The following is a 13807-nucleotide window of genomic DNA, read 5'->3' on the forward strand; positions in this document are numbered from 1 at the left end:
TTTAAAAGGGGTTTGATTCAGAAGAATTTCATTCATATTTAATAATAGTTATCGGATTTTTATAAAAGGGACAAGGAAATAGGTTTGTTTCATAATATATATCGATATGAAATAAAAAAAAAAGTAAATTTATATAATAATTTAATTATAAATTATAATTTACAATGGTCGTTTCGATGGACAGCTTCATACATATTATTATTTTATTTTTATGTATACACTGGTGACTAATCTAAATAAGTTCTGTTTGAAAGACAAATTATTTAGCCAATCTATACTTTCAAAATCGTTAACATAACTTTAATACAGAACAAAAATTGGAATTTTAATGTTTTTATTTACATTTTCTTCATAATCTGCGTTTTTCTTAATAATAGTCAACAGAGTTTTCTTTCGCAAAATCATTTTCGTTTCCGCTGCCGACTTATATTTCCTTTTTACGAAAGAAATATTTTGAAATACATAAAATATATATTTTCGTCGCTGTCTCAATATTTTCAACAATCACACACAAATGTACATCCAAGTACCTAAGACTAAAAAGGGCAGTGTCAGTTACAATATCGAAGTATTTCATTATTTTGACCTTAAGTCTACTGTTTCGAATCCGGACTCGGAGATTCCTTTCGGGGATGAGATTTCTGGTGGGTTTTCTCTAGACAGAGAAGATCTTTTATGTCTCGGAGGTGGAACAGGCGCTGGAGGAGCCCCTTTGGATTTCAAAAGGTTCTTGATCCTCATGCCACCTCTGTAATAGTACAAGTATATTCCGGCCAATACCGCAATAGCGATGAACAGTGTGATGATTGCGATAATAACTCCGAACCAAGCGCTTCCAGAAGATTCTGATTGTTCAGGAGTCGGGACCTTCGGAGTCCTGTTCGGTGGGACATATGTCGGTCTCGGCCTCCTGGTGGTGGTGGTAAAGCGATCACCTATGGCTATATCGGCGCACGCTCGAAACTCTTCCTGCGGTCCACAACCAACAGCCCCAGTACCATTTGCACACGTTCCCCAGTTATTACCAGCAATATACTTCCACTGTAGTACGCAATGAGTACATTCCAGACCCTCCGGAAGCTGATATTTCATTTCATAAATCTTGTTACCTTCACGAGGATAGTATCTGGTGTCACTCTTTCCTTCCAAGTTCAGGACGTGTTTGTCCATGCATTCCTGATCAGTGTCTTTGAGTTTGTCGCATACTCTGAATTCAAAGAAACCGTTGTGGCTAGCTGTAAGTTCGACTTTGATGACGATTACATCTTTTGGTGCGTATTTTCTCACTATCACGCCTTGCCCAAATCTGCCGCCGAGCTCGTGGGCCCGAGGCTTAGGCGAGTCCCAGGCATCCCCACATACACCACATTTGCCTCCATTCTTGTTCCATTGTCTTGTGAAACCACCACAATATAACTCGTGGTCGTTGTAGTTGTGTGGAGTGTCAAACCCATAGCGCCACGCTGACGCCCGTGACGGTGGTTCTATCAGCCTTCCATGTCCGTATACGCCTTTTTCAAGTAAAACCAGGATTGCGAGGCCATACCATAATATCTGGAACAGATATTTTTTAAAGTTAGTATCGTTAAAATCATGTGTATGTAATTATTTTCTTTATTAGTTTTTTTTTTGAATTTAATGTGTTAATTCATTGGACCTTGAATTTTGCTAGTAACGAAATGACCATATTGCAGTTTATATTAACATATTTTCGCAACGTGATTTCAGGTTTAGAATACGATCTCTATCACATCAAAAATAAATCTTTTAAGATTTACGTGTATAAATGAAAATTTATACATCCATCCATCCAAATGATGTTATTCAGATCTTTAAGAAGGTTGTAGTCATCTGGGTTACGTGTCAGAAGATAAATTTATATTCGTTTGGTATAATATGGACATAAAACATCTGGAGGAATTTGATAACTTGAATATATTAAAATAATATGATTTTAAATTTCAATATAGTATAAATTTTTAAATTTCTTCTACTAATGTTGACTTACGGAAGAACGGTGGTTGAAGGGAAATAATGCGTACTTAAAGATTTAACGGTGTGACTTAATAAAGATTACTTTAGAGAATTGTTAATTTGATTTAACGGCTTACTTTTACGATTCATTAAGTAATGTTACATCATGAGACCTACTTCAAATAAGCTTGCTTTCACTTCATCCAATACACTTTTGATTTCATTTCAATTGCCGAGGAAATAACTTATTTTTTAAGTGCTGAATGAGTTAATGATCTCACTTGCATGTAACTTATTAACAACAGGGCTAGTTCAAGTTGCCATCGTTAGACTACAAACGATGATTTGTCCGCTTTTCACTCAATAACCTATGTTAATACCAGTAACGTGAAAAGAAGGAAAATCTGTTAACGCTCCGTACGCAGCGTGACGATACCAACTTGGACTAAGCATAAGAATCTTTGAAATGTTAGTATGTTATAGGTTTTTATGCGTAAAGGCATTTCCCTACATGACTTATTACAACTAACATTTTAGAAGTTTCATTTAAGTTAAGAAATGTTTTTTGTACCTATATGATGAATGTATGACGATTAAGAAATGACTAAATTGTGTTTTATATTTACTTCAACCCTTATAATATTGTGAAATAAAAATAATATCGTCTTTTTTATAATTAGGTGTACAGAAGTATGGAGTATCATGAACATCTTAGTTTTAAAACTTTACTTTAACTTGTGTTAATTAGTAATTAGTTCGTTTTCTTTGTCAAGACAATTCTGAAGGCTTTCTCTCAAAGAATTCGTTTTGTTATTGGTCATTTCACCCATACAGAGAGAGTTGTGGAATAAGTTATAAAGCTCTAAGTAGTTCTTAGTCCGGTGACATTGGTGTCAAAGTGACGGTTACAAGTTAGGTACTTGAAGATTTTAAAGAGCACATTGAGTCGATGTACTGAGTGAGTTTGGCACAATATTCTAAAGAGAGTCCATGAAGAATTGAATTTGGAAATAATTTTATATGAAAAAAAAGTAACGCTTACAATAATCTTGCTTCACATAAATTCAGATAAATGCCATATTAATGTAAAACGACGACAATCAGCGCAATAGAGCGAAAATGTTTTTTTTTTTACCAAAGCAGTAAAAAAAATTATTTGATTAAAAACCTTTCTATATAAGAAGTAGTGAAGATGAAGATCGCATACAGTGAAATGAAGCCAATGCCGTGGGAACTGATCACATACTATTGTACCGTGATAACGTTTTTATAACTGTTTCTAAATCTAAAGATTTTCGCATTGTTTCCAAGATTGATTTGATGTGGAAAGCGTGTTTTTTATATGCATGCAACATTTGGGTTAATCGTATAATTAAGGAAACCAACATCGTGATAAAAATGCATGTGTTCGAATTAATTTATACACAAACATTTTAAATATTACAATTTGAATAATGGAATAAATGAAAAGTTTAATAAATTAGATATAAGGGAAACTTAATAACTACATATCCCATTACAATAAAACGAAATTAACTGTAATGTCATGTGTTTATATATAAAAAAAAAATGTATAATGAATGTAGCAAAAACGCTACAAGGAATGTAATTGTTGTCAAGCACGCCGAACTTTCTCTGGGCACGTACAAGATCATAATATGAACTCACTTATAAGGTCATTACTGATAATACTCATGTTATACTTTTTCTTTACGAATTGTTACAAGATTATTATTAGAAATGGCATGTAAATGTAATAAGTATTTAGTCGTTCGATGATATTATTAATATAAAAGTTATGTAAGTAACCTTATAAATATAAAATAACTTTTTATGGTCTTTTATAGTCGTCGAGTATTTTGTTAGCGAGATGAAGGTTTTTCGTATGTCATGCATGTTATTGAAATCATATTATAGGTCTATTATTCGCGAAATAAAGAATAGACATATAAACCATTAAAATCAAAACGAATTGACAAAATAGATCCTTAAATATAGTATTAATTTGGAGGGTTCTTAATTAAAATAGTTCCTCAAAATTTTACCTAAAACCTTTTTAGAGTTCCTACTTAATATCTGAAGATTCTAGTCATGATTTCTATTTCGAAGTATTACAAACTGTTGCATTCCTTAAAGACTGATATTTACGTGTAACTTAGATCAAATCAGTTAAATAATTTAAACTAGTCAATATAATAATCAAAGTTAGATACTTAATAAAATCTAAATGTTCAATCCAATTTGTCAATATTTCAGTAATGTCTATCAGTATTGTAATCAATACAAGGGAAGTAGGAAACCGCTTTCAAGGTGCTCCGGAACTCCACACGCTCTACATATTAAATAGCTCTGTATTTTATTGACACTTATAAAAAGGATTTAACAATGGAACAAATATAAGATCGTTATTTTATTGAATCATCAATTTTGATCGTAATTTAATTCTAAAGAGTATTTCCCAAAATATGATAGCAAAACATTTAGAAGAGTATCTCGTTATACTGTTATAGGTATATATTTTATTTTAAAAATTAAAAAAGTCCATAATAGATAAGATAAATTTAAGCTTATCTTCACTAAGACTATCTCAGATGGAAACAGACATGTCAGGGTCAGATTATATTACTCCTTAAGTCTTAAAGGTATTTCAGTACGTGCTATCTTAATAATGCCTAAAAACTATTTGAATTCAGATGATATTATTATGTAAAATGATTGTTACAAAATTCTTTCATTGTGTAAACAGCTACACAATAAATAACAGCAATTCGTTTGAATGTTAAAATATAAGCTGTAGTTCCATTCGCTCCTGTGTTACCACACTTTAAACAGTTGTACGTTTTGTATACGGCAACACAGCGCAATACGTGCTGGGCGTGCTTAATACGGCTTTTGAAAAACTTTATTTTGATTATTTTATGCTACTCGTGATAAAATAAAACTGGTTTGAATATATAAACAGGCAGTAATATTCAGGTTTATTATTTAATATTCGAATTATTTATGGTTGACGGATAAGAAAGACGCTACCTGAAGAAAGACTTCATTCAATTCTGTTTTCCGAAATACGGACGACTTTGTTTAAAATTATTGACAATAAAATGTACCGCAAATCTACGTAGACAATAAATTGGTGGTTCTGTGATGATCATAATATAATTTGCTAATTACCATTATAGTTAATGGCCTCTGAAAAGTCCATTGCGTAAATTCAGAACGATTCCTCGGAGTTGTTGACACTGTGTATACTGTGATTAGTATGCGTCAAAGTGACACTTTCATTGCGGCAATAAAAGAAAGCGAAATTGCACATACAATGAGAACTTACGTGTAGGTCATTAGTTTATTAAACTGATTTGTATTAACTATTGGTGGTGTTAAAACCATTATTCATATTATGCTACCTTTAGTTTTAATCCAGTCATAATGTATTGTATATCTGTGACGTCTTAGTCTATATTTTGACATTTGAATGGAATTTTGTTATTATTGTAGACTTGTAGTAATGAGTCGCAAAAGACGAGTTTTCATAAACCATGCATAGTTTAACATTTAGAAGGATGATTTACCAAAACAGGTTGTTTACGACGCGACCTAATTAAGATATTAAAAATATGTAAATATAAAATTCCTAATTTGTTTTTTTTTTTAAAGACCAGGATGCGTGGATGGACGTTTAGTTTAGTTGCTTGGCTTTTTAACATTTAAAATATAAGGTCAATGTCGATTGACGAGTAAAATATAGTGTATCTCTTAAATATTTGATATTTCCATTGTCATGTTTGTTAAATCAAGATTTTCTTAGTATACAAATTTATTGTTGGCATATTTTCCATTTTCAGCTAAATGTTTTCAGTCTCAAAATTACATGTTCTATTTTAGGTTCTTAAGACTTTGCTCTCTGTTCAAATTTGTCAGTCAATTGCCATTCAAACTCTTTAGAGTATAGTTAAACTTAAAAAGTTATAAAAAAAAGTACTTTTGTGTGTCGATTTATTTCTATTTTTTTTTTATATTAGGAAAGTTTCTAGTGAAAGTGGCAGCGCGCTTAATTGGTTTTATATTTCTAAATTACATCGCGTGTTTTAAAAAAATATTTAAAATTTTAGATAGATATTATATCACCGACTGAAAGTAATACGGATGCTTTTATTTTAGAAATTCCAGATAATATTAAGGAATACTTATGTAATAACTACCATTGCTGCATTCATTAAAAATATATTTAAATATAAAAAGTTTAGTATAAAATGCCTAGTTATTACTATGAATATATTTAATAGAGAAAAGATATAAAAGTTTATCAGGTACAAAAAGATAGTTAGTTATGTTAAAAGAAAATGAAAAACCATTTCACAAAGAGAAACATAGCTGTTAAGCTATCGAGCACTGAGGCAATAATAACAGTGTTTATATAGAAAACATTGAACTTACGACTAAAATTATATATATACATTTATTTTCGCTTCATGCTACGGCCATCTTGGCAAAAGTTAAATATTTAAAAGATTTTAAAGTCAAAGATTTAAAAGCGCAAAAGTTATTTGAGCGCGGTAGATAATAATTTACTAATGTAATTTCTTTTAACAATTTTACAAATAAAAATTACATATCCGTACATTTGTTGAAAATTCATGAGAACGGAAAATGTGAATACTTATTTAAAGTCGTAATTATTAGAAAGCAAACTGCAATCCAAGTTCTCGTTACGTATACTATTATGTATTCATGAGAAAAATCTTACGTTCAACTCTATTTTAATGCAATTTAGATAGAGTGCTTCCATGGGATTTTTTTTACATATAATCACAATAACCACGGATAATAGCGCGGAAATGTTTCCGTGTAAAAGTCATTTTAGGAAAGTCAAGTCGCCATTGTAACACTCCATTCTGTTTTTAGATTTTTAAATTGGTTCGAAGATTAAGGAGATTTCTAGAAAAAAATAGAATAAATTTACTATAACTGAAATACATTTAATGTTAGATGTAAATAATATGACACAAAAAGGATGACCGTAAAAACGTAATTAGACAATCTATGGGAATTACTACAGAAGGGTAAAAATTAACCCAACATTTTCAGATATTACGTGAAACAATAAACAGCGAAGTAAATTTACAGTAGAATCAAACCGTGACATGCTCTTGACTTATTTAACACAAAAAATATAACTAGTCATGCCTCAAGTACCAAACGTAGCCAATTAATTTGTAACTTTATATAAAACGCATAGGCCTTAGTATTGTGTATGCCTGACACTTCCTCAAATACTTTTACTTGTTAGTTGACTTTCGATATTCACCCTTGTTACGTACGACTTAGATCTGATTATCGTTATGTAATTTCTAAAATTTATATCGTATCCTGAAATTGAACGTAAGATATTCGAAACAAGTTATTATTGAGATGGAAATGCAATACTTTTGATTTGTAAAATATTGATTGTATTTTTTTTTGTTTTCATTTCGTTACCATTTAACTGCTTCTATGAATATTTCAAGGAAAAAGTAATATCATCTTATATTATAGAGTTTCCGTGTGATTGAACAATGCGGTGGTTTATATAATGCAACACTGTCAATAACTAGTCTGCGAGCGCTGTGACGGGATATCGTTAACAAACCGCGAATTTGCGTTCAATGGACTATCAAATACCAATAGTCATATATTATAAAGGAAATTCTGTCTCTTATTATGGTACGTTAATAACACAAACTGAATTTAAAACATATGATTCATAGCGTTTATGTTTCGTTGGTTTTGTATATATTTTGAGTATTAGTACGAGGTGTTTCAATGCTCGTCTATGGATGTATTTTTTTTTTTATAACTACGTAAGAATGTTTGCTAATTTTATTTTTTATTTTTAACGTTTTTTCTACACCTATCATTTTTGTTGGGTGATTAATATAAAGAAATTTTATTTGTACTATAGTTTTAGATAAAGTTTATTGGGTTCACGTATACCGCAAATACATATGGCATGTCATGATTCACAGGCGATTTTTGTTTAGTTCATCAGAAGGTATGAGTCACTGTATTTATTTAAGATAGATTTACCATTTAATCCAAAATCAAAGTATAAACACGAAGAATTCGCGATTGTATCTTAAAGGCTTAAGGCTTGAGAAATTTAAAAATAAAATATAGTAAAATTTTCACCAATGCTACTACTTTCCGCTGGAATTCTGTAAATGTCAATTGTAAGTACTGTCGTATTTTTCTAATGTTATTTGTGAATAAAAATCAGTTTTTTAGGTATTTAAAGTTTATCCTTGTTCAAACAATCTAAGCTTATTAAAGGAGAACATAGCATGCGAGTAGAAACGAGGGCGTGATTAATTTAATAATTTTTAACTTGAAGCACACATTATATTGTTACGTATTGGATTGATTCGTAATATGTTATTTAATTTGTGAGTTTCAATTTAGTTATTAAATTAAATAATAGATTATTATTTATTTTACTTCTGTTATAACTAGTTTTTTTTATTTAATACTACTGTGGTTCTAATACATTTTATTTTATTATAGCAACCCTCGAACGTGCGTATAGATTTTTTTTTGAATTCTATATTATTTTGAGGTTACAGAATTCAACTTCATGTAGTCTTTCAGCCAGATTTTCAGCCAAGTAAACAAGTTATATTGAGGTTTTAATGAGATAAGGCTTTGTAAAAATCAAATATGACAACTACCAAACTCGGACTGAATGACAAGTCTCAGTTTGTCTATTCCCTAAAATTTGTATCGAAAGACATATCCAAATAAAAAACTTACCTGTATTTTGTATGAATACATTGTAATAAACACACGTAAATAAATTTAATAACCGCAAAAAATCCACTTTAAAGTTATACGATTTTATTGATAGGTACCTAATATCTATTAGTCATAGACTCATTAGGTAAGTTTTTTCATCATTCACGTTATTTTCATTAACTAAATTGTTATTAATTAACAGTGATACACAAATAGTTATTTATATTTTTAAAGAAGCACTAACGATTTTTCGAGATACCTAAAAAAAAAAAAGAAAATATTGAATTTAATTAGGTATGGGTTTGTGGTCAACACTATAAATTTTATAAATATTCAACAAAATGGCGCCGGAAACAGTTTTAATGTTTCATCACCCACATAAGTATTTAATTCATTATAATTTATTTTATTGATTGGCTGTTAAAATCCTTTTAAACTAATTTAGCTTGATTTCTATGATAATATCATATTCTTCCTGTTTTAAATGTGAATGCGTTATAGGACAGGTCAAATGTTGCTAACATTTCCGAAAAATGTATGAATCATCAAATGACGGCTGTCTCGCTTGTTAGACAACCACAGAGTATAAGCACTATATTAATTTAATGCGTATTTAATGTCCGATAAGTTCCTCAAAAAATTATTGTTCTATTTTGAAATTATATTAAAAATATTAAAGCCAAAAATTGAGTTAATATACTGCGGGTAACAGTTATGTTTGAATAAATAAATAAAATTGTAATCGAATAATTAATCAATTCGGCGCTTGTATTTTTGAAAACAACTCTCTTTTGTGAAAGGAAACGGGTTTTTCTATAGAGAAAAGGAAAGTTCTGTAATACGGGTCAAAATACGACACCAATATTCCTGTAGCTTCGTCTGCCATGAATTAGGTATGAACCTCAATATACACATGTTTATGTCTAATAGTATAAAAAAAAATACAAAAGTCAAAATGATCTATGACCATTGTATATTAATACGCACACACTATATTTTTGTTTGGAATTTAGGAAGGCATAAAGAATTAACAATACTTGTGTTGCTAAGTTGTGCGGGATCATTATTTTATTGTAATAAAAATGGTTGAAATCTTTTGTTTTGTTCATGTTCCTTATTAATTTAGAATAAATTCATTAATATCAAAAATGTTCAACGCTTAGTAAATTACTAGTAAATGTGAAAAATTTCGCGATGCATAATCATTTACACCGCATTACCTACCTATACTTTTAATATTTAAAAAAATAATTAGTTATAATCGGTTTTTTAATAGAGTTATTAATACGGACATCCGCCTAACTGGACAGGTTCACACATTAACAAATTAACAATGGATAAATTAATTAAATTTACAAAAATAAACTTTAATGATATATTTTTATGCAAACAACTTTAGAAACACATAAATTAAATATTGTGACCTGTGTAAGCTAGGCTTATTGTTAGCAAAGTTAAACACACTCCATTATAAAATGTTCGTTTTCTTTCAATGTACCTTTTAAAAGTTAATGTCACGTCTTTATATAATCTATGTGTTTTATAGATTAAACCAGTATTTCAATCAAGCAATGCGTTTCCGAAGTCGGTAATGTTTTAGATAACATTGCGCATGCAATTAGAAAGCATTCATATAATATAATAACAAAGCTAGCGCTTATGTACAAGCGGTAAAGGATCAAATTCGCATTTTACTTGGCAATTATATATTTTATTAAATAATATCGCAAATGCCGGAAAAGATTTTTTCTCTAATTAGGTTCAAATGTTTTGTCGACGTTTCCGAGTTTCCTTTGGATATATTTTTTCCGAATGAAAGAATTTAAATCGAGGAAAATATTTCCCTTTCCGTTCTTTATATCCGCAAAGCTCAAATATTTTATGAATCTGTCTGTCATTAATTCATACATATCAAAATGAGTGTATCGAGTACGATATCAGCTTTAACTATCTCGTATTTCTATTTGTATTGGAAGCTTAATTTATTTCTGGATTAATTTTTTACTGGATTTATGAAATTTGTTTTAAGACTGTCGTTTTAACATAAATGGAACTTCTGATCACACACACATATGCAATATGTTTTAAAAGAGGTCTTGTTTTCATAACTTGCTGCGGGAAAGATTGATGCTTTGAAACAATAAGTAATGAAACAATATGTAACGAGTTTACATACAGTCGTCTGTTGTGACATCAAATTAATACAGCTAATATTAAAAGCGCTAGATGGTTTCACATTTGTGCGAAAACGCATTTGTTACTGTTATATGGTTTTTACTTACATGGCAACACGCTGTTTCCTGATATATTTGAAACTGCTTTTATAAAGCTAAGGATAGTTGTCACGTTTTAAAAAAAGTCCTAAAGCAATACTTGAATAGTGGGATTGATGTTTCCTTATTCGAATGTTATTTGAGAGAAATATTCAAGCAGATATTTAAAGTTATTTAAATGTGAAACGTGTTTGTATCGCTTCCTTCTACATGTTTAATATTATTTTACAGAATGAGGTTCGATTTGAGTCCAGGTCACGTTTAATTATTTAATTAAGACGTCGCAGATATCTAATAATTTCATATCGTTTACAACAGTTCTGCCTCGGCATTAAGACATTTGTTAAGTCACTATTTCACCTCTTTTTTAACAATATCACGTACCCAGGTGTCGATTTCTCTTTTCAAACAAAGTCCTAACAATTGTATCATAGAATGGGAATGTGAAACGTGTTGAACGACTTCTGTTTCAACTGTAAAGGGACCCTGAAGAAAATAACGACCGACTTACATTCATATTTCACGGGTGACGATGATCTTTTCTGCGGGATGAGATTACCATAAATATGGCCGATGTTCACAACTTTCTTTAGTTATTTGACGTCCACAATAAAACGGAAGCAGTTCTCTTTTGATTGCTCTGTAACACACGTCCTTTTGACGCGACGGACTGTCGGCAACTGACCGCGGCGTTAAAACTTTCTCAAACATTTGAACCAACTTTGCGACAATGGACTTGGAGGCCACTGTAAATAGGATAGGGTAATGACTCTAAATAACAAAATATATCAAATAACAATTAGTCTTTAGTGTAGATGTTGTGTTTGCCAATTATTACGTACCTAAGCTTATCTTTGTTCCAATTTAGAAGTATAGATAGAACACTAGTACTAAGGTATTTTATAGGCAATTATAATCGCTACAGAAACTTTCTTACTTTGTAAAATTTATTATTTGGTAATTACATTAACAAATTGGCAAACGAGGAATTTAAAATGCCCAGCTGTAGAGTAGAAACCAGAACACAGTATGGCTATGTCTCGATGTATTTTTTATGTCTGTCAAACGAGGATCCTTGTCGTCACGAATAATTGGATAACGAAAATTAAAGTTAAAATTCCAACAAAATAGAATCATATTATATATATATGAAAACAATATGCTCCATGAAACATCCGCTATAAAAGATATTTCTTTTTAGTAAAATAAAATTTTGTTTCGTTCATGCAAATTAGCCTTCCATTTAAATTTATTTATAAACCTATTTTTATTCAACTAATATTAATTTTGACACTTGTGCCATGCCTATTAGGATACTTTTTTTTAAATTTTCGTTATACCGAAATTAAATTAATAATTAATATTTGCTTATAAAATATTGGAAATCCTTTGTAACTTTCTGTTTATGTAAGATTTCGTAAATGACCACTTCGCGAAATTTAAGGTGTGCTTTCTATTGAAACAAATTAACATTTAACATAAAATTTTATTGATTTTAAATTACAGCGGCCATTTTGTTTGGAAGTTGATTTAAAACGTTTATGTAAACCTTACATGGATATAAGAAATTCATCATTTATAAATTTCACTTACTTCAAATAATAGTAATAAATTATGGATGAAATTAAAATATATTCATGTAATAAAAAAAAAGAAAAATTCTGCTAAATTAGTACTCTAATTAAAATACTCTTATTATATTGATTTATGTCTAAAATGTAATTAAGATATATTTTCTGTTTAAGCAAAAACTTTATTATGTTCAAGCTGTAGGGGTTTCGACTCGTTGTCCTTGAACAGGTCTAACATGTGTCAGATGATAGCCCCTTTTAAAAGTCGTTGAGACTAGATACGGTCATTTAAATGTCGGCGGTTGGTTTTGTTCCCTATTACATTTAATGAGTAAGTAAAAGAAAAAAAGAGGTCAATTATTTTTTTAATCTTGTCTTTGAAGGATATTGGTCGTTAATACTTTGAAAAAAATCATAGGTGCCTATACCATCCATCTATTTAGATGTATTTAAATTTAATTTTACTCCTGATTTTTGTTTTCTATTTCTTGTTTCTCTGTTGCTATTGTCGTAACTATTTGATCTAATAGCTTTTCTGCCAGCTCCTATGGAGGCAGTTGACATGTTAGATACCTTTTGCGGTAATCTTTATACATTATTCAAAATTGTCGAAAATCTTCCACTGAGTTCTAATAGTTTGAAATTTTCAGCACAGCGGACTGAAAAAACTAAAGTTTTTCTCATTGAGTAATTTCGGTCTTTCTATAGTAACTTTCTGTTCATTTCCTATATTTGATGCATTCATTCTTAGCTTCCTGCAAATGGGAATCCGTCTGGTTTCTTATTCTCTTAATGCTTTACTCACCTTAACATACATTTACATTCAGGTGGAGGACAGTTCATTAAGAATTGACATTGAACCCTAACTGAATGATACTTGTTTGTTACCTTCGGTTTAAAAAAATTGCGATGAGTAGGGTATAGCCATCTTACTTATATCAAATTATTAAACCTGATCTATATTTTTCATTAAGATAACACTCGTACACATAATTTTCTTTTCTCGATACTCATTTAAGGTTTTGTTTGTTAGCTAGGGATAAACGGATGTAATAGTACACGGACATGCGTAGGTTAGACTAAGTCTGCAATAGTGTACTGGGCAGTCAGGCATCACATACAAAATGTTAAATGTTACAAATCTCAATTGATGAATATTAAATGGAGGGAATGAATTAATTTCTTTCGGTTATGAAAACAATTCCAGATGACAATTCTTTGAAT

General features: G+C 30.1%; 1 protein-coding gene across 1 annotated transcript; it reads right to left on the minus strand.

The window, feature by feature from the left end:
- Positions 1–147: 147 nt before the first annotated feature.
- LOC116777107 (uncharacterized) lies at positions 148–11707 on the minus strand. The gene is made up of 2 exons (XM_032670468.2): positions 11524–11707; positions 148–1554 (listed from the first exon to the last, which is right to left on the minus strand). The coding sequence occupies exons 1-2, from the start codon at positions 11527–11529 to the stop codon at positions 577–579; spliced, it is 984 nt and encodes a 327-aa protein (XP_032526359.1). The 5' UTR covers positions 11530–11707; the 3' UTR covers positions 148–576.
- Positions 11708–13807: the final 2100 nt, after the last annotated feature.

Source organism: Danaus plexippus, chromosome Z (genome assembly GCF_018135715.1).
Source record: "Danaus plexippus chromosome Z, MEX_DaPlex, whole genome shotgun sequence".
NCBI classification, from domain to species: Eukaryota; Metazoa; Arthropoda; class Insecta; order Lepidoptera; family Nymphalidae; genus Danaus; species Danaus plexippus.